This window comes from Bufo bufo, chromosome 4, assembly GCF_905171765.1.
Source record: "Bufo bufo chromosome 4, aBufBuf1.1, whole genome shotgun sequence".
Classification (NCBI taxonomy): Eukaryota; Metazoa; Chordata; class Amphibia; order Anura; family Bufonidae; genus Bufo; species Bufo bufo.
Genome location: NC_053392.1, coordinates 407,815,212 through 407,835,084, shown reverse-complemented (window position 1 = coordinate 407,835,084; position 19,873 = coordinate 407,815,212). Strand labels below are relative to the sequence as shown.

General features: G+C 42.9%; 1 protein-coding gene across 3 annotated transcripts in view; it reads left to right on the top strand.

Moving 5' to 3' along the window:
• PDE10A (phosphodiesterase 10A) overlaps positions 1-19,873 on the top strand; it is a 384,127-nt gene that overhangs the window by 263,504 nt on the left and 100,750 nt on the right. For all 3 annotated transcript variants that reach the window (XM_040429292.1, XM_040429293.1, XM_040429294.1), the window contains exons 8-12: positions 11,771-11,821; positions 12,808-12,866; positions 14,989-15,040; positions 15,255-15,397; positions 15,524-15,616. In XM_040429292.1, coding sequence (XP_040285226.1) covers positions 11,771-11,821; positions 12,808-12,866; positions 14,989-15,040; positions 15,255-15,397; positions 15,524-15,616 — 398 coding nt within the window. The remainder of the gene's footprint in view (positions 1-11,770; positions 11,822-12,807; positions 12,867-14,988; positions 15,041-15,254; positions 15,398-15,523; positions 15,617-19,873) is intronic.

Below are 19,873 nucleotides of genomic sequence, written 5' to 3'. Positions count from 1 at the left end.
ATAAATCTGTTAACGGTTTTGCCAGCTCACCACTAAGCTCTTTTAATAATTTTGGGTGTATCTCATCAGGCCCCTGTGACTTATTTGTCTTCACCTTAGACAGCAAACTTAGAACATTTTCCTCTGTAAAGATACATGCATCAAATGATTTATTAGTCATCCTTTCTAGTGGAGGTCCTTCTCCTTTTTCTTTTGTAAAAACTGAACAGAAGTATTCATTAAGGCAGTCTGCTAGCCCTTTATTCTCTTCTACATACCTTCCGTCCTTTGTTTTTAATTTAGTTATTCCTTGTTTTAATTTCCTTTTTTCATTTATATATCTGAAGAATGTCTTATCCCCTTTTTTCATAGACTGAGCTAGTTTTTCTTCTGCCTGCGCTCTAGAAGTTCTTATAACTTGCTTGGCCTCTCTCTGCCTAATCTTGTAGATTTTCTTATCTTCATTGCTCTGGGTTTTTTTATAATTACAAAATGCTAGCTTTTTATTTTTAATGATTTGGGCCACTTCTGCTGAGTACCACAGTGGTCTCTTCCTTTTTTTGCTTTTACTGACAAGTCTAATGCAATTTTCTGTTGCCTTCAATAATGCACCTTTTAAGTAGTCCCATTTCTCCTGGACTCCATGTAATCCGTTCCAGTCTGATAAGGACTCATTTATGACTAATTTCATTTTTGAAAAGTCTGTTTTTCTAAAATCTAAAACTTTTGTTTTTGTGTGGTGGGACTCTTTCACAGTTCTTATATTAAACCACACTGACTGGTGATCACTAGATCCCAAGGTTTCGCCTACAATGACATCATATACCGAATCCCCATTTGTGAATACCAAATCCAAAATGGCCTCCCTCCTGGTTGGCTCCGCAACCACTTGTTGTAGAGATAACCCCAGTAGGGAATTTAGAATATCTGTACTCCTGGTAGAACTTGCTATTTTGGTTTTCCAGTTTATATCTGGAAGATTGAAATCTCCCATAATGATAACTTCTCCTTTCATTGTCATTTTAGCTATTTCTTCAACTAGTAGATCATCTAGTTCTTTAACTTGACCAGGTGGTCTATATATCACACCTACACGAGTTACTGCATGGTTAGCAAACTGCAACGTAACCCAAACTGACTCTATGTTGGCCTCACCAACTTGTATTAGGTTAGATTTAATGCTATCTTTCACATACAGGGCCACTCCTCCTCCTTTCTTGCCTTCTCTGTCTCTTCTGTATAAAGAGTACCCTGGTATGGTTATGTCCCAGTCATTTCTTTCATTAAACCATGTCTCCGTAACAGCCACTAAATCTACATTCTCAGATGCCATTATTGACCCAAGTTCATTGATTTTTTTACCTAAACTGCGAGCATTTGTAGACAGGACTCTGAGCTTATCATTTCTTAACCTCTGTGCTTTTGACCTGTTCTGGCATTCTTTCGGGGGGCAATTGGATCTTTTATTTTCACTCTTTTGCCCCCCCCTTCCTAGTTTAAATACTCTTTCGCAAATTCTTGGAGTTGTTCACTAAGTACATTTGTTCCTTTGAGAGAAAGATGCAAACCATCTTTTTTGTACAGTTCCTTTCTATTCCAAGTAGAGCTATCATGAGAAACAAAGCCAAATCCTTGCTCTTGACACCATTTACCAAGCCATATGTTGAACTCCTTTATGCGCCTCTGCCTATCATTCTGAACATTATGCACAGGCAGAACTTCAGAAAATGAAATGGTGGATGCAAAATCCTGTACGTCATTACCAAGTGTGATAAAAGATTTTTTCACCTCTGACACTTCATTGCAAGCCAGGTCATTTGTCCCTAGATGGACAAGAACATCCACGTCCCCTTCCTGCTTTGCTTGCTTAACAATATTAATAATACGTCTTCTATCTCTTCTAGCAGTAGCCCCAGGGAGACATCTCACAAAACCATTTTCTTTAAGCTCCACACTTCTTATGATTGAATCACCCAGCAACAGCTGCTTCCTTTGAGACTTCACTTTATCTTTTTTGTTGCATACATTAGACATAGGAGTCGATGGTTTCTCACCCTCTGTGCTTGAGTCCATATCCATGTTGTCCTTACATTCTGAGAGTGCTGCAAATGAATTATGGAGAACCACCGACTGTGGGACATGTCTTCTATCCACCACTCTAAGACTTCCAGAACCTACAGTAACCCATCTGCCATTTCTGGGGGTCCTCTGTGGCAGTGGCATTGCAGCAGTCCTAGCTGGAGTTTGTTTAACAGATAATTTAAATATTTCAGCTTTCAAAAATGCAATTTCCTGCTGCAGTAAGGAGAACTGTCTACAGATCTGACAGCATCCGTATCTCCAAAGAGTGGAACATGAAATAAATGCACAACAATTCCTGCACTGAACCAAGTCTGCCATTTTAAAGAGGAGAAAAAAAAATAATAATAATAATTTGTAACTTTAAATCAAACAAATCTTACCTTTTTTTGTATTGTTTCCACCTTCCAGCCTACCTCCTGACTATCTCCTGCAATATCTCTACACTGTACTTAATGTAGTACTTGAAGGTAGTACTTGCAGCTAATGAATTAGGCCAGCTAATGAGTCTGTCTCTATATATACACACACTCCTTCCCAAACTCCTCCCCCAGCAACAAATGTAACACCTTAGTGAGCTAGGCTCATTAGCAAACGCACAATAGCAAACAGCTGACCAAATTCCTTACCTCTTCTCAAGCAATGATCAGCAAAAACAACACAGATGAGCCAGTTGGAGACTCTAAGCCAATCTCTTGCAGTATCTCTGGAATCTCTTCAGTCTCCTGCAATATCTCTTTACTAGTACTTAATGTAGTACTTGAAGGTAGTACTTGCAGCTAATGAATTAGGCCAGCTAATGAGTCTGTCTCTATATATACACACACTCCTTCCCAAACTCCTCCCCCAGCAACAAATGTAACACCTTAGTGAGCTAGGCTCATTAGCAAACGCACAATAGCAAACAGCTGACCAAATTCCTTACCTCTTCTCAAGCAATGATCAGCAAAAACAACACAGATGAGCCAGTTGGAGACTCTAAGCCAATCTCTTGCAGTATCTCTGGAATCTCTTCAGTCTCCTGCAATATCTCTTTACTAGTACTTAATGTAGTACTTGAAGGTAGTACTTGCAGCTAATGACTATCTTGTCTTGTCCAGGTGTACTACAGAGAATAACAGAGCGGTGCACAAGGGGTTAAATAGTAACAGTAATGAGTGCAGCACATAAATAGGAGCACTAGAAGGGCCTTGTAACACTCCCTGAGGAAGGACATCGTCTGTCCAAAACGCGTTGGGTACCTTTTTGGCAGCTGTAGCTGCAGAAGTGATGTCACTAGATGCTCCGTGAGAGCGCGCACTGCAAAAATTCCGATCAAACACCACCTTCACGCCACTGGCCGGGGCGTGTATTGTATGGTGGAAACTGTTAAGGACCCTGCGCCAACCAAGTATAAGTGCACCTCAACAAAAGAACATTGGAGATGAGGTAATCCTTATTAGATATAGAGTGACTGCAACCACATAGGATTACCCACGGGTGTACACACATCACATACCTACTTCCCCCATTCCTGTCTGAGCGCGGTACTTATAATATTTTATACTGTATTTTACGTTGCAGGAACATTATATGCTGCAGGAATATTCTTATGTGTACTGCACTTAATTTATATCAGTCTATGCTCATAGATTAAGATACATTGTTTTTACTTGATTTTGATACATTGTTTTACCTAGTTTTAAGAGTTCTTTTAGGCTATACCAGTGGTCGGCAAAGTGCGGCTCGCGAGCCACAAGCTGCTCTTTTGATCCTTGAATGCGGCTCTTTGGTTCGGGCTGGCGGGTGGGCGGTCGGACAGCCATATCGCGCCGCTTAAGCTGCTTGCAAAATGTCCGTCATGCGCCTCCTGCCCCGTCTGTCTGCTCCTTCCACTTTATGAATGAAGCAGGCAGGCGGGGCAGGAGGCGCATGACGGAGGGTGAGATGTCACGCTGCACACAGCAGCAGAAGGGCAGCCAGCGGCGGACTTTCGGCAGAACACCAGCCATCTGAGGAGTGGTGAAGAGGCCGCCGCTCAGGAGGAGCAAAATGTCCTGCAGCAGAAAGGTAGGAGCTGCCCCGGTGTGTGCACAGCGCCGGGCACTGCACCGGCCCCGCCGCAAGTGTCCCTGCCTCCTCCCTTCCCCCCACTAATACATTACTTTACTTACTGGAGGGCACTTATGGGGGATATCTGTGGAGGGCACTTATGGGGGATATCTGTGGAGGGCACTTATGGGGGATATCTGTGGAGGGCACTTATGGGGGATATCTGTGGAGGGCACTTATGGGGGATATCTGTGGAGGGCACATATATAGCATCTTATGCTATATATGTGTCATCCACAGATATCCCCCATAAGTGCGTCATCCACAGATATTCCCCATAAGTGCGTCATCAACAGATATCCCCCTTAAGTGCGTCATCCACAGATATTCCCATAAGTGCGTCATCCACAGATATCCGCCATAAGTGCGTCATCCACATTACATCCACATCTGCAGACAAGTTTAATAAAAGTAAAAAATGATAAAGATAAAATGAAATAATAATCAAGATCCAAATAAAAGAAAGTACATATAAAAGTATTCAAAAACACACTCTGGGCTCATGCCCACGAATGTAAGGGCGCCGTGCCTGTGCTGCGGACCGCAAATAGCGGTCCGCAATGCACGGACACAGACCATGGGGCAGCTGCATGAGGATCGCGGACCCATTCACTTGAATGGGATTCACAATCCGCATCTGACTGCCCGCACCGCAAAAAAGTAGCGCATGCTGAAGTGAATGGGTCCATGATGCGGGCTGCACACGGCCAGTGCCCGTGTATTGCGGACCCGCCGTATGCAGCCTGCAATATGGCAACGGCGGGCACACGGTCGTGTGCATGAGCCTTAATAGTCCTCACTGGTACTGTTGACGCAATATTTTAGGTTTTAAAAATGTGGCTCTCGAAAGAAATTTCAATCGTGGTTTTGGCGATATTTGGCTCAGTTGACAAAAAAGTTTGCCCACCACTGGGCTATACTATATAATAAATCTATCTATATTTATACTCATTCTCTTGGTGTGGTTCCAGAAGTCGAGTGCTTGTCGCTCTGATTCAATGACAGGTTCAGCCCCACCGATCTGTTTCTGGTGCCGGTACCAGACATTATACCATTGTACAGAAGTCTCATTGGAGGTTGCCCAAAACAGCTGATCGATATGGCTGCCAGTTGTCATACTGTCCTGATCAAAAGACCAAAAAATGGCAAAAAAATCATATTTTACACTTAACAAGGTTCCAAGTAGAGCTTCAACATGCAACAAGAAGAAATGAGTGAGACAAAACATATTTTTAGCATTCAATTAATTGAAAATAATGATTAAACTGAAACAGGCTGTTTTTCAGCTGATCCAAATTTTAGGACCACATGACTTTAAAAGGCCAAATCTGTGCAAAGATGTGGATTAATTGTCATTTTCTGTCAGGTAGTCACACGTTGTGATGGCAAAGGCAAAAAAACTCTCCCTTTTTGAACGTGGTCGGGTTGTTGAACTGCATAAGCAGGGTCTCTCACAGCGCGCCATCGCTGCTGAGGTGGGACGCAGTAAGACAGTCATTTGGAATTTCTTAAATGATCCTGAGGGTTATGGAACAAAAAAAGTCAAGTGGAAGACCCAAAAAAATGTCATCAGCACTGAGCCGGAGGATCCAATTGGCTGTCTGTCAAGAAACTGGACGATCCTCGACCCAAATTAAGGCCCTTATTGGTGCTGACTGCAGCCCCATAACCATCAGACGGCATCTGAGACTGAAGGGCTTCAAAAACAAAAAACGTCTTCAAAGACCTCGTCTCCTTGAACGCCACAGAACTGCTCGTTTGGACTTTGCAAGAGAGCACCAAACATGGGACATTCAAAGGTGGAAGAAAGTTTTATTCTCTGATGAGAAAAAATTTAACCTTGATGGTTTCCAACGTTACTGGCATGACATTCAAGCAGATCCCACCTGAGATCTTTTCTACGCGCCACAGTGGAGGGGGCGCCATAATGGCCTGGGGTGATTTTTCCTTCAGTGGAACAATGGAGCTTCAGTGCAGGGGCGTCAAACGGCCTCTGGCTTTGTCCAGAGGTGTGGTCCTAAACTTTTGATCAGCTGAAAAACAGTCTGTTTCAGTTTATTCGTTGTTTTCATTAAATTGAATGCTCAAAAAATGTTTTGTCTCACTCCCATTTCTTCTTGTTGTATGTTGAAGCTCTACTTGGAACCTTGTTAAGATCCAGCCATGCTAAATATGATTTTTCAAGTCGTCTTAAACTTTTGATCAGGACTGCATCTCCACCGGTCTGATATTGATGACCTATCAGAATCTACAGTGCCTTGCAAAAGTATTCAACCCCGCCCCTTGACTTTTTTCATATTTTGGTGCCTCACAACCTGGAATTAACATGGATGGTTTGAGGATTTGCATCATTTAATTTACAGAACAACTTTGAAGCTTTTATTTAATTTTTATTGTGAAGCAAACAACAAATAGAACAAAATAACAGAAAAGTCAATGTGCATAACTATTCACCCCCCTAAAGTCAATACTTTGTAGAGCCAGCTTTTGCAGCAATCACAGCTCCAAGTCGCTTTGGATACCACTGGGATTTTTGCCCATTCCTCCTTGCAAAACTGCTCCATCTCCTTCAAGTTGGATGGGTTGAGCTTGTGAACAGCAATCTTTTAGTCTGACCACAGATTTTCTATTGGATTGAGATCTGGGCTTTGACTAGGCCATTCAAACACATTTACTTGTTTCCCCTTAAACCACTCAAGTGTTGTTTTAGCAGTGTGTTTAGGGTCATTGTACTGCTGGAAGGTGAACCTCCATCCTAGCCTGAAATTACGCGCAGGTTTTGCTGAAGAATATCCCTGTATTTAGCACCATCCATCTTTCCCTCAACTCTGACCAGTTTCCCAGTCCCAGCTGCTGAAAAAACACCTCCACATTATGATGCTGGCACCACCATGTTTCACTGTGGGGATGGTGTTCTTTAGGTTATGTTATGTGTTGGGTTTGCTCCAGACATGGCATTTTCTTTGACGGCTGAAAAGTTAAATTTTAGTCTCATCAGACCAGAGCACCTTCCTCCATACATTTTGGGAGTCTCCCACATGCCTCCCACTCACAACGTGCCTTTTTGTTTTTAGCTGAAAGTAATGGCTTTCTTCTGGCCACTCTGCCATAAAGCCCAACTCTATGAATCATATGGCTTATTGTCGTCCTATGTACAGATACTCCAGTCTCTGCTGTGGAACTCTGCAGCTCCTCCAGGGCTCCCTTAGGTCTTTGGGCTGCCTCTCTGATTAATGCCCTCCTTGCTCGGTCCGTGAGTTTTGGTGGGCGGCTGTCTCTTGGCAGGTTTGCTGTTGTGCCATGTTCTTTCCATTTGGTTATGATAGATTTGATGGTGCTCCTGGGCATCATCAAAGAATTGGATATTTTGTTATGACCTAACCCTGACTTATACTTCTCAACAACATTGTCCCTTACTTGTTTGGAGAGTTCCTTGGTCTTTATAGCAGTGTTTGGTTAGTGATGCCTCTTGCTTAGGTGTTGCAGCCTTTGGGGAATTTCAAAAAAGGTGTGTATATACAGTCAGGTCCATAAATATTGGGACATCAACACAATTCTAACATTTGTGGCTCTATACACCACCACAATGGGTTTGAAATGAAACTATGTGCTTTAACTGCAGACTGTCAGCTTTAATTTGAGGCTATTTACATCCAAATCAGGTGAACGGTGTAGGGATTACAACAGTTTGCTTATGTGCCTCCCACTTGTTAAGGGACCAAAAGTAATGGGACAGAATAATAATCATAAATCAAACTTTCACTTTTTAATACTTGGTTGCTACCTGAAGTCTGGAACGCATAGACATCACCAGACGCTGGGTTTCCTCCCTGGTGATGCTCTGCCAGGCCTCTACTGCAACTGTCTTTAGTTCCTGCTTGTTCTTGGGGCATTTTCCTTTCAGTTTTGTCTTCAGCAAGTGAAATGCATGCTCAATCGGATTCAGGTCAGGTGATTGCCTAACATTCCACTCCTTTCCCTTAAAAAACTCTTTGGTTGCTTTTGCAGTATGCTTTGGGTCATTGTCCATCTGCACTGTGAAGCGCCGTCCAATAAGTTCTGAAGCATTTGGCTGAATATGAGCAGATAATATTGCCCGAAACACTTCAGAATTCATCCTGCTGCTTTTGTCAGCAGTCACATCGTCAATAAATACAAGAAAACCAGTTCCATTGGCAGCCATTACATGCCCACGTCATGACACTACCACCACCATGCTTCACTGATGAGGTGGTATGCTTAGGATCATGAGCAGTTCCTTTCCTTCTTCATACTCTTCTCTTCCCATCACTCTGGTACAAGTTGATCTTGGTCTTATCTGTCCATAGGATGTTGTTCCAGAACTGTGAAGGCTTTTTTAGATGTCGTTTGGCAAACTCTAATCTGGCCTTCCTGTTTTTGAGGCTCACCAATGGTTTACATCTTGTGGTGAACTCTCTGTATTCACTCTGGTGAAGTCTTCTCTTGATTGTTGACTTTACCACACATGCTATCTCTCTGATGGGTTTGTTTTGTTTTTTCAGCCTAATGATGGCTTGCTTCACTGATAGTGACAGCTCTTTGGTTCTCATCTTGAGAGTTGACAGCGACATATTCCAAATGCAAATAGCACACTTGAAATGAACTCTGGACCTTTTATCTGCTCATTGTAATTGGGATAATGAGGGAATAACACACACCTGGCCATGGAACCGCTGAGAAGCCAATTATCCCATTACTTTTGGTCCCTTAACAAGTGGGAGGCACATATGCAAACTGTTGTAATTCCTGCACCGTTCACCTGATTTGGATGTAAATACCCTCAAATTAAAGCTGACAGTCTGCAGTTAAAGCACATCTTGTTCATTTTTATTCAAATCTGTTGTGGTGGTGTATAGAGCCAAAAATGTTAGAATTGTGTCGATGTCCCAATATTTATGACCTGACTGTATAATGACAGATCATGTGACACTTTGCATACAGGTGGACATCATTTCACTAATTATGTGACTTCTGAAGGTAATTGGTTGCACCAGAGCTTTTTATGGTCTTCCTAACAAAGGGGGTGAATACATATGCACATGCCACTTTTCTGTTTTCTATTTCTAAACAATAGTTTTATTTATATATTTTTCTTATTTCACTTCACCAACTTAGACTATTGTGTTCTGATCTATCACATAAAATTCAGATTAAAAAAAAACATTTAAGGCTGTAATGTAACAAAATACGAAAAAAGTCAAGGGGGGTGAATACTTTTGCAAGGCACTGTAAGTACTAGAAAACACCTTTTTAAGTTTTTGAAAAAACTTCTGTCAAGAGATCTGGTTTAGTGTTGAAGGGACCTACAGCTAATGGGCACGGTAATAAATTTGGCTTATTTATACACTGTCTAATCTAAGTTTACAGTCTAAAAATGTATTTGTATTGGTAAATCTTCCGCATTGTGTCTAGATTATGTTTATTGCCATCTGCCTACATCATTTTAGAGAATATTCTGACATAAATATACTTCCATGTATGTTGACCTTAGATTTGTGTTTTGTTTAACACCCAGTATCTCACAAAAGTAATTACTCCCCTCACATTTTTGAAAATATTTTATCATATCTTTTCATGGGACAACACTGAAGATCTGACACTTTGATACAATGTAAAGTGGTCAGTATAAAGCTTGTATAACAGTGTAAATTTGGCGTGCCCTCAAAATAACTCAATACCCAGCTAATAATATATAAAAATAATATGTATGTGCCAATAATGTCTAAACTACTGGCAACAAAAGTGAGTACTCCCCTAAGTCATATATTTAGTTTTGTCGCATTGAAAAGGTATCTTAAAATATTTACAAAAATGTAAGGTGTGTACTCACTTTTGTGAGATACTGTATGTGTATGTACAGTCATGTGAAAAAATTAGGACACCCTTTGAAAGCATGTGGTTTTTTGTAACATTTTTAATAAATGGTTATTTCATCTCCGTTTCAACAATACAGAGAGATTAAAGTAATCCGACTAAACAAAGAAAACTGAAGAAAAGTCTTTTCAAGATCTTCTGTAAATGTCATTCTACAAAAATGCCTATTCTAACTGAGGAAAAAGATAGGACACCCTTGCCCCTAATAGCGAGTGTTACCTCCTTTGGCTGAAATAACTGCAGTGAGACGGTTCTTGTAGCCATCTACCAGTCTTCGACATCGGTCTGAGGAAATTTTACCCCACTCCTCAATGCAGAACTTTTTCAGCTGTGAGATGTTTGAGGGGTTTCTTGCACGTACAGCCCTTTTCAAGTCACCCCACAGCATCTCAATGGGATTCAAATCTGGACTTTGACTTGGCCATTCCAGGACTCTCCATTTCTTCTTTTTCAGCCAATCTTTGGTTGATTTACTAGTATGTTTTGGGTCATTGTCATGTTGCATGGTCCAGTTCCGCTTCAGCTTTAATTTTCTAACTGATGGTCTCACATGTTCTTCAAGCACCTTCTGATACACAGTAGAATTCATCGTGGATTCTATGATGGTGAGCTGACCAGGTCCTGCTGCAGCAAAGCAGCCCCAAACCATGACACTTCCACCTCCATGCTTCACAGTTGGTATGAGGTTCTTTTCTTGGAATGCTGTGTTTGGTTTACGCCAAACATGTCCTCTGCTGTTGTGTCCAAATAATTCAATTTTGGACTCATCTGTCCAAAGAACATTATTCCAGAAGTCCTGGTCTTTGTCAACTTTATCTCTGGCAAATGTCAGTCTGGCCTCGATGTTTCTCTTGGAAAGCAAAGGTTTCCTCCTTGCACACCTCCCATGCAAGTTAAACTTGTACAGTCTCTTTCTGATTGTAGAGGCATGTACTTCTACATCAACAGTAGCCAGAGCCTGCTGTAGTTCTCGAGATGACACTTTAGGGTTTTTGGAGACCTCTTTTAGCATCTTGCGGTCTGCTCTTGGGGTGAACTTGCTGGGGCGACCAGTCCTGGGCATGTTGGCAGTTGTTTTGAAAGCCCTCCACTTGTAGACTATCTTCCGGACAGTGGAATGGCTGATTTCAAAATCTTTTGAGATCTTTTTAAATCCCTTCCCAGACTCATAGGCTGCTACAATCTTTTTTCTGAAGTCCTCTGACAGCTCTTTTGCTCTCACCATGGTGCTCACTCTCACTTCAACAGTCAGGAGCACACCAAACTAAATGTCTGAGGTTTAAATAGGGCAAGCCTCATTCAACATGCAGAGTAACGATCTACTAATTATGTGCACCTGGTGTGATATACCTGTGTGAGATCTGAGCCAATTTAAGAGGGAATACATGTGAGGGTGTCCTATCTTTTTCCTCAGTTAGAATAGGCATTTTTGTAGAATGACATTTACAGAAGATCTTGAAAAGACTTTTCTTCAGTTTTCTTTGTTTAGTTGGATTACTTTAATCTCTCTGTATTGTTGAAACGGAGATGAAATAACCATTTATTAAAAATGTTACAAAAAACCACATGCTTTCAAAGGGTGTCCTAATTTTTTCACATGACTGTATTATATATATGTATGACTGTATTAGCAGTCACAACTGTAAATGGTCCATACAAGTAGTATGTACTTTTTTCTATGCATCATGTTATACCTTACGTTTTTTGTCTTTTTTGTATAACTAAGGTGGCAACCGCAAATCTTGCTTGGGCTTCAGTAGCAATACATCAAGTACAAGTACGTACCTATGCTTTTCTCAGCTTCTTGGGAGTCTCTGGAATGCTTTCCTTATTAAGAGTTGTCCACCTATATTAAGTGACAGCCTATCCTCAGAATATATTAAGTGACATCCTATCCTCAGAATAACCCATCACTAGCTGAAGTCAATGCAGCAATGGAACAGCACTGCAGTGACGAGTTTGATGGAGCTTTCTGCTTCCCGGACCGGAGCTATTGCCGAACAGCTCATCTTCAGGGATGCTGGGTTTGGCCTTCCATCAATCATTTAGTGATGGTCTATCCTGAGGAATAAATAACTTAATAAAAGGTGGAAAACCCCTTTAAATATTAACTGGATCACCAGCTAGTTCATTTGTGTATGGAGCAGACTGACCGAGCTTCTTTTCCTGCAGTAAATGGGGGCATCCATATGTTATAGGGGTGGCAATAGTTGTGTCAGGCCTCATGCACACGACCGTATTTTTTTGCGGTCCGCAAAAACGGGTTCCGTTTTTCCGTGATCCGTGTCCGTTTTTTCATCCGTGGGTCTTCCTTGATTTTTGGAGGATCCACGGACATGAAAAGTGAAAAAAAAAACTAAGTCAAGTTTGCATTGAAAATGATAGGAAAAACGGACACGGATCACGGATCACGGACACGGATGACTATGTTGTGTGCATCCGTGATTTTTCACGGACCCATTGACTTGAATGGGTCCGTGAACCGTTGTCCGTGAAAAAAATAGGACAGGTCATATTTTTTTCACGGACTGGAAAAACGGATCACGGACGCGGAAGCCAAACGGTGCATTTTCCGATTTTTCCACGGACCCATTGAAAGTCAATGGGTCCGCGAAAAAAAACTGAAAATGGAACAACGGCCGCGGATGCACACAACGGTCGTGTGCATGAGGCCTCAGTCACTCGAATATTCATCTAGCAGCTATGGTATTGCACCTGTTTAATATTTTTTTCTTCTTCTTTTTTTTTTATACTATATGTTAGGTATGCAGAGGATTAGCAAAGCAAACTGAGCTGAATGACTTTCTATTAGATGTGTCCAAGTAAGTACATTTCTACAATTTTATTACTAGTTGACACCGTACCAAAGTAGTGGTTTAGTATTTTTTCAAGAAGCATGGAGTAAACCATAATTGTAAGCTCCTACCCTCCTCATGCAACAGAACATGCCTCATGCAAACTCATGCAACAGAACATGTCATTAATTAATGTGAAACCTTTTCCATACACAAGTAACATATTTTTTTAATTCCTCATTAAGTCACACATGGGTTGTCAGGGGTCTAGACATTGATGACTTGTCATCAGGATAGGTTATCAATATCTGATTGGATGGGGAGCTCGTACGCAGTTGGCAGAGCTTGTTGCTTCCGGCTCCATCCACTTTGATATTTCTGCCACCCTAGGATGCTGAGAGCAGCTAATTTGGGGTGCCTGGTGTTGTACCCCATCAATTTTTATATTGATGACCTACCCTGAGGATATGTCATCAATATCTAGAACCCGGGCTACCCTTTTAATTTAGACCATGGACACTGGCCATACATTTCTGATTTCAAGTTTTTAAAGAGAACGTGTTGGCGCTACTGACATGTCTGTTTTAGTCAAGGATGGTGGCCAGCATGCCCAGGAAGATATGGTGGTGGGTGCACATCTCCAGGGCAAGTAGTAAGGTTTCCCTAACAAGTTGGATATCCACAAAAAAATAGAGAGAGTATGTAGACGGCACATCCTTTTTGTGAAGTTTATTCCAGATGTGACTTTGAACAAGCCTTTTCTAAGCTTAGTAATAGGTCTGGGACATTTCTGTTGTAGGCCAGGGATACATGGGGACAGCACAATTGGTTGAATTCATCTTTCCAAAGAGAGCTACAGTGCACAAGATTTTCAATGTTTTACCTTGATTTTAACTACGGATGAACAGATGCTGCCCAATCAGCTATACTACAAGAAGTCTCTGTGTATTCCAGGCCTTAAAGCAAATCTGTCGCAAGCGACCTCCCTGTCAACCTGTTTGCCTAGGTACATAATCTAAAAATCAGATGAACCACAGCTATGTTTCTTTTTGTTAAACCCTGTTTCCAAGTTATGATACTTTTTCTTAATATGCAGATTAGGCCTTTAGTCCAAAGGGGACGTTACTATTGCTCTTGTTGCACCCAAGCTCCACTCCTTTCTGTGAACAGCCCCTCCTTGGCTGTTTTGCCACTGCCTAGCCCTATCAATAAAAGCAGCCTGGTTGAAAGGAGTGGAGCTTGGGTTTAACAACAGTTTAATAGGGAGGTCGCAGGTGACAGATTCCCTTTAAATACGCTTATTGAAAACAAGCTGGAGTCACACATGCCATTTTTGGCTTTGGCGAAAAACTGTGCTTAAAAAATGTATATGTGATTTCAGTCTTAAGATACAAAATCCCTTTTCCTCTTCCTGAATATCTGCAGCACACACAGTAGAGGATATTTATTAAAACTGGTGCACAGGAAATGTCAACCAATCTTTTCTCTGATTTTAATGAAATGACAGGTGGAATCTCCCACCGATGGTTGCTTGGTTGTGATTTATAAATGGTTAAAGGGGTTGTCTGCTTTTTTTATATTGATGACCTGTCCTCAGTATAGGTCATTGATATCAGATTGGCAGAGGCCATTTCTTGGCCCATTGATCAGCTGTTTGAGGAGAAGGCAGTGCTTGTATGTGTGCTTCCCTCACTTCACTGTTAACCTTCTCGCCATTGGAATTGCAGTGGCGAGTAGTGTACTTACAGCTCTGCCCTCCCCATTCATTTCAATAGGACAACTCCTTCCTCTTCAAGTGAATAGGACAGAGCCATCCAATCAAAGTGAATGGGGCGGTTGAGATGTAATTGCACTGCTCGCTGCTGCAGTTGCGACGGTGAGCAGGTAAACAGTGAAGAGAATGCAGCGATCGTACAAGCACTGCTTTCTCCTCAAACAGCTGATTGCCGGGAGTCAGCCCCCTGCCGATTTGATATTGGTGAGCTATCCTTAAACAATCTGTAGTGGTGCAGTGCTGTACGCGTGACTTCATTTTGTCTACTCTAGTCAGCATTATGAGATCAGGGAGATCCATGTTCTGTCTTTACGTTGATTTACTTCATGATTGTCTACCTTTCCCTGAAATCAGATATCTTTTTTTCTTTTGCAGAACATATTTTGATAACATAGTTGCAATAGATTCTTTACTTGAACATATTATGGTAAGTCAACATTTTGTAGAATTCTCTACCTAATAATTTACTTTTTTTGTACTACTGTATTGATCATGCTAGTGGTTTATTACCACAATATTCCTCCAGCAACAAGGATATGGTGAGGGCCAGTTTGACCGCAGTACATGTTTTGAATTTATAAAAAAAATAAAATAAAAAAACTATGATCATATATGAGGATGATCATGTGTTTTTCTTGCAGATATATGCAAAAAACCTGGTGAATGCAGATCGATGTGCACTCTTTCAGGTAGACCACAAAAACAAAGAGTTGTATTCTGATCTCTTTGACATTGGTGAAGAGGATGAAGGGAAGCCAGTCTTCAGGAAGACCAAAGAAATCAGGTGACGCACGAAATATTAGGGAAAATGTTAAACCTTTTTTAATTACCTTTTTTGGGATAAACTATAATATATGCATATTTCAACTTTTCTTTTCTTTTTTTGCATTTTTTTTCTTCACCTCTTCAGATTTTCCATTGAAAAAGGCATAGCTGGTCAGGTTGCCAGAACTGGTGAAGTTCTAAACATTCCTGATGCCTATGCAGATCCACGCTTTAATAGGTAATATGGATATTTCCTTCTGTATATACTCAATATAAGCTACTTATGTATGTATATTTATAGGAGTTGTCCAACACACAAACACATTTTGAGAAGGGCCTGGAGAGTGTTTAACTGAAAGAAAAGCACTTGTCTACTGAATGATGCTTTGTTCCAGTCGTGAACCACCTGTATCTGCTCCTTCCAGTCCCCACCGGACCGAAAGTGATGTCCCATCATCTGTCATGTGATCCACTGAAAGCATGTCCCCAAGCAGCACATGACCAATGGTTGGGGACACATCACCGTGCAGGGGCGTAACTAGAAGTGACTGGGCCCCACAGCAAATATTTGTAAGGGCCCCCCCCCCCCCCCCAGCGCGCTTCGCACCTTCCTCCTCCTGTGTAAACCCCACTCCTTTGGCACAGTGTAGCGGTATACTGTATATTGTGGGGCACAGTGTAGAGGTATACTGTATATTGTGTGGCACAGTGTAGAGGTATACTGTACATTGTGTGGCACAGTGTAGAGGTATACTGTATATTGTGTGGCACAGTGTAGAGGTATACTGTATATTGTGTGGCACAGTGTAGGCTATATGTGTATAACAAACATATTTCACATGAAAACTTACAGTTACTTGGCCCTTGGGGATCTCGGACGCCACTTCCACACTTTGTCCGGGGGCTCGGCGGAGCTGATGTTGTGCTTTATCCTAATGAGAAAGATTTCATAATAAGGATTTGGAGAAGGGGCAGTGGGGTCGCAGAGCAGGGAGAGGCTGGTGCTGCTACTAGGGGGTCATACCATGGGGGAGTAATAAAGCCCCCCATAATGCCCCCCCAGTAATAATAATTCTCCTTATAATGTGACAGTGCAAAAAATACCCCCTTGTAATGACCCCAGTTGAGCTAATGTCCCCATAGTGCCCCCATAATGTCCCAGTATAAAATACCCCTATATAGTTCCCCCAGTAAATGCCCCTTAGTGCTCCTCTCCCCCCTTCCTGCTAGTGCCCCCCATAATGTACCAGTATAAAATGCCCCATATATAGTGCCCCAGTAGATGCCCCTCAGTGTCCGGCCTCTGATAGGCTGCCGGCCTAGTGTCCCCCATAATGCCCCCCCATCATGTGCCAGTATCAAGTGCCTCTCTCCTCCCCCCCCCCCACATGTCCCAGTATTATAGTGCCATCTCCCCCCCCACAAAAAAAAGTGCCAGTATCAAGTGCCTCGCCTGTCCCCCCCCCCGTGTGCCAGTATCAGGTGCCAACCCCCCCTTCCCCCCCAGGTGCCAGTATCAGGTGCCAACCCCTCTCCCCCCCATGTGCCAGTATCAGATGCCTCTCTCCCCCCCCATGTGCCAGTATCAGGTGCCTCCCCCCATGTGCCAGCATCAGGTGCATCCCCCCCATGTGCCAGTATCAGGTGCCAACCCCCCCTCCCCCCCCAGGTGCCAGTATCAGGTGCCAACCCCTCTCCCCCCCCATGTGCCAATATCAGGTGCCTCTCTCCCCCCCCCATGTGCCAGTATCAGGTGCCAACCCCCCCTCCCCCCCCAGGTGCCAGTATCAGGTGCCAACCCCTCTCCCACCCCCATGTGCCAGTATCAGGTGCCTCTCTTCCCCCCCCCATGTGCCAGTATCAGATGCCAACCCCCCCCCCCCCCCAGGTGCCAGTATCAGGCGCCAACCCCTCTCCCCCCCCCCAGGTGCCAGTATCAGGTGCCTCTCCCCCCCCCCCCCATGTGCCAGTATCAGGTGCCAACCCCTCCCCCCAGGTGCCAGTATCAGGTGCCAACCCCTCTCCCCCCCCCCCATGTGCCAGTATCAGGTGCCTCCCAGTATCAGGTGCCAACCCCCCCTCCCCCCCAGGTGCCAGTATCAGGTGCCTCTCTTCCCCCCCCCCCCCATGTGCCAGTATCAGGTGCCTCCCCCCATGTGCCAGTATCAAGTGCCCCCCGCTCCCCCCATGGCAGTAACAGTCGGGTATTAAAAAAATATATATAAACACTTCTACTTACCTCCATGTCAGCGATGCAATACAGCCTCTTCCTGTGTCCCGCTCTGTATGTCCATATATGGAGTCAGTGCTTATATTTAAGAAAAGGTTTCTGCTGGGATTCGAACCCACGACCTTCTGTATCAGAGGCAAAGCATCTAACCACTAGACCATAGGAGACACCTTGCTGCTGACTGAAAAAATTTGAGACTTCTACTGTTAAGTGTACATCTATACACATGACAGCTGCTCATGTGTATAGATGAGGGCCAAGACAGCTGTCCCAGCTGAGTGTGCTGGGACAGCTGTCATATAGAGATATAGCAGTGCTGGGTGTGTTGGGGCAGCTGTCATGTGTATAGCTGTACACTTAGCCAGCTATAACAGTAGATCTCAGTTAGTTGTAATGCAGCCTTTATGGTTGTGAGGGTTAATGCTTTGCCTCTGATACACTCAGACTTTGGAGGTCGTGGGTTTGAATCCCAGACAGATCAGAAGACTTTAGGAGACAGAAAGATTAGATCATATTAGCGAGCGAGCCTGGTCAGCTGCTGTGAAGGGGCCCTGAACAGTTAAGACATCGATAGAACTTGAAAATAAACTGTCACACACGCTGCCGACGCCAGGCCCCCTTGGCAGCCCGGGCCCCGAAGCAGCTGCTTCCCCTGCTTCCCCGGTAGTTACGCCACTGTCACCGTGGATGCCAGTCAGCGAATGAGTAGGGAGAGGGGCCTTGCTGCTGGAACAAAGCGGTGTTCAGTAGATGCGTCTCTTTTTTTTCTTCTTCACCCATTTATGGGCCTCAAATATGTTTTGCTGTGGATGAAGCAGTGATGTGACCATTTGTCATCTATCATTACATTTTTGAGTCATCTTATTAATTAACAATCTGGGTGTATACTAATATGCACATTTTTGTGCCGTACAGGGTGATCTGATTGGTTGCTATGGTCAACTAAGCCAGTTCTACTTTACACCAGTTTGAAAAATTACCCCCATGTTTTTTTTTTACTGTTTAATGCATGGCTTCTGTTATGGCAAATGAGCAAAGCTCTGTGTCCATGCAAAAAACACTGTTGATTTCTGGTACCTTCTTCATCTCCTGAAGTGGCTTTGAATTATAGAAATAGTGGAAATCTATATTGCACACACAAGTCATATCAAGATTAAGGACTGATGTCTTTCTTCGGCCAAATTACATTCACGGCATATTCATTAATTTTCTAAATGTTAACAGTGCTATATTTTATTTTTACTTGCCTGATTTATGTACTGTTTACTGTGCGAATCCACACACAGGAAATCTGCGACATCTGCCATATCTAAATGTGGCCTAACAAAGGCAGCTATGAGCTACCTATAAAGTAATGAGCACACAGAGTTTCTATTATCCAGCTCACAAAGGCATTTAAAAAGGTTGTCTGGGCTTTTACTAGGTCATCAATATCAGATCAGCTGTCTCCTCGTACAGCTCATCAGCGGGGGTCTGACACCTGGCAGGAGGAGACGGGGCACGCGCAAATGTTTTCTCCCTTCTCTCTTTCTGTTCACCGCTGCGATCTCTGGCAAAGACCATAGACTGCAGCAGTGGACAGGAAGAGAGAAGGGAGATGGCACATCTCCTCGTACAGCTGAATGGTGGGGGTGCTGGATGTTAGGCCCCCGCTGATCTGATATTGATAACCTTTGCTGAGGATAGGTCATCAATACTAAAAGCCTGGACAACCCCTTTAAGGGTCTTATTAGGATGAATTCACACGTAGTGGTTGAGGTGTAGTCAAAACCTTGTATGTTTTTGCCCTGGTAACACATTGTGGAAATTGGATGCATGGTTTATACAGGTTCAGCACATTTATTTTACATCTAACCTGTAATGACCACCCATCCAATTACCATATTTCAGCACCACGCCAGAAAGAGAATGTGTATGTCGAGTGTAGTATATCTACAGTACATGCTGTAAGAAAGGGGTTCTGTACAGTAGCCAGACTCCGGCTATCACAAAAGGTCATAATGGCAAAATCAATGCCCAATTGTTTGAAATAGATACATCTACATATCTCTACTGGTATCAAAGTGATCATTGGTGAGAGCCAGGCACAACGAGCAATAAATAGGCTGACATTTGCAGTAAAATCTGCATGTTTAGCATTGCAGTGTGTGAAATCTGCAGCAAACTCTTAAGAAATCCATAGCCATTAGAACATTGTTGTAGATATGGATCCCAAAGAAATTCTCTTTCCAAAGGGTTTGTTTGGTCTTCTTGATGAAACAAAGA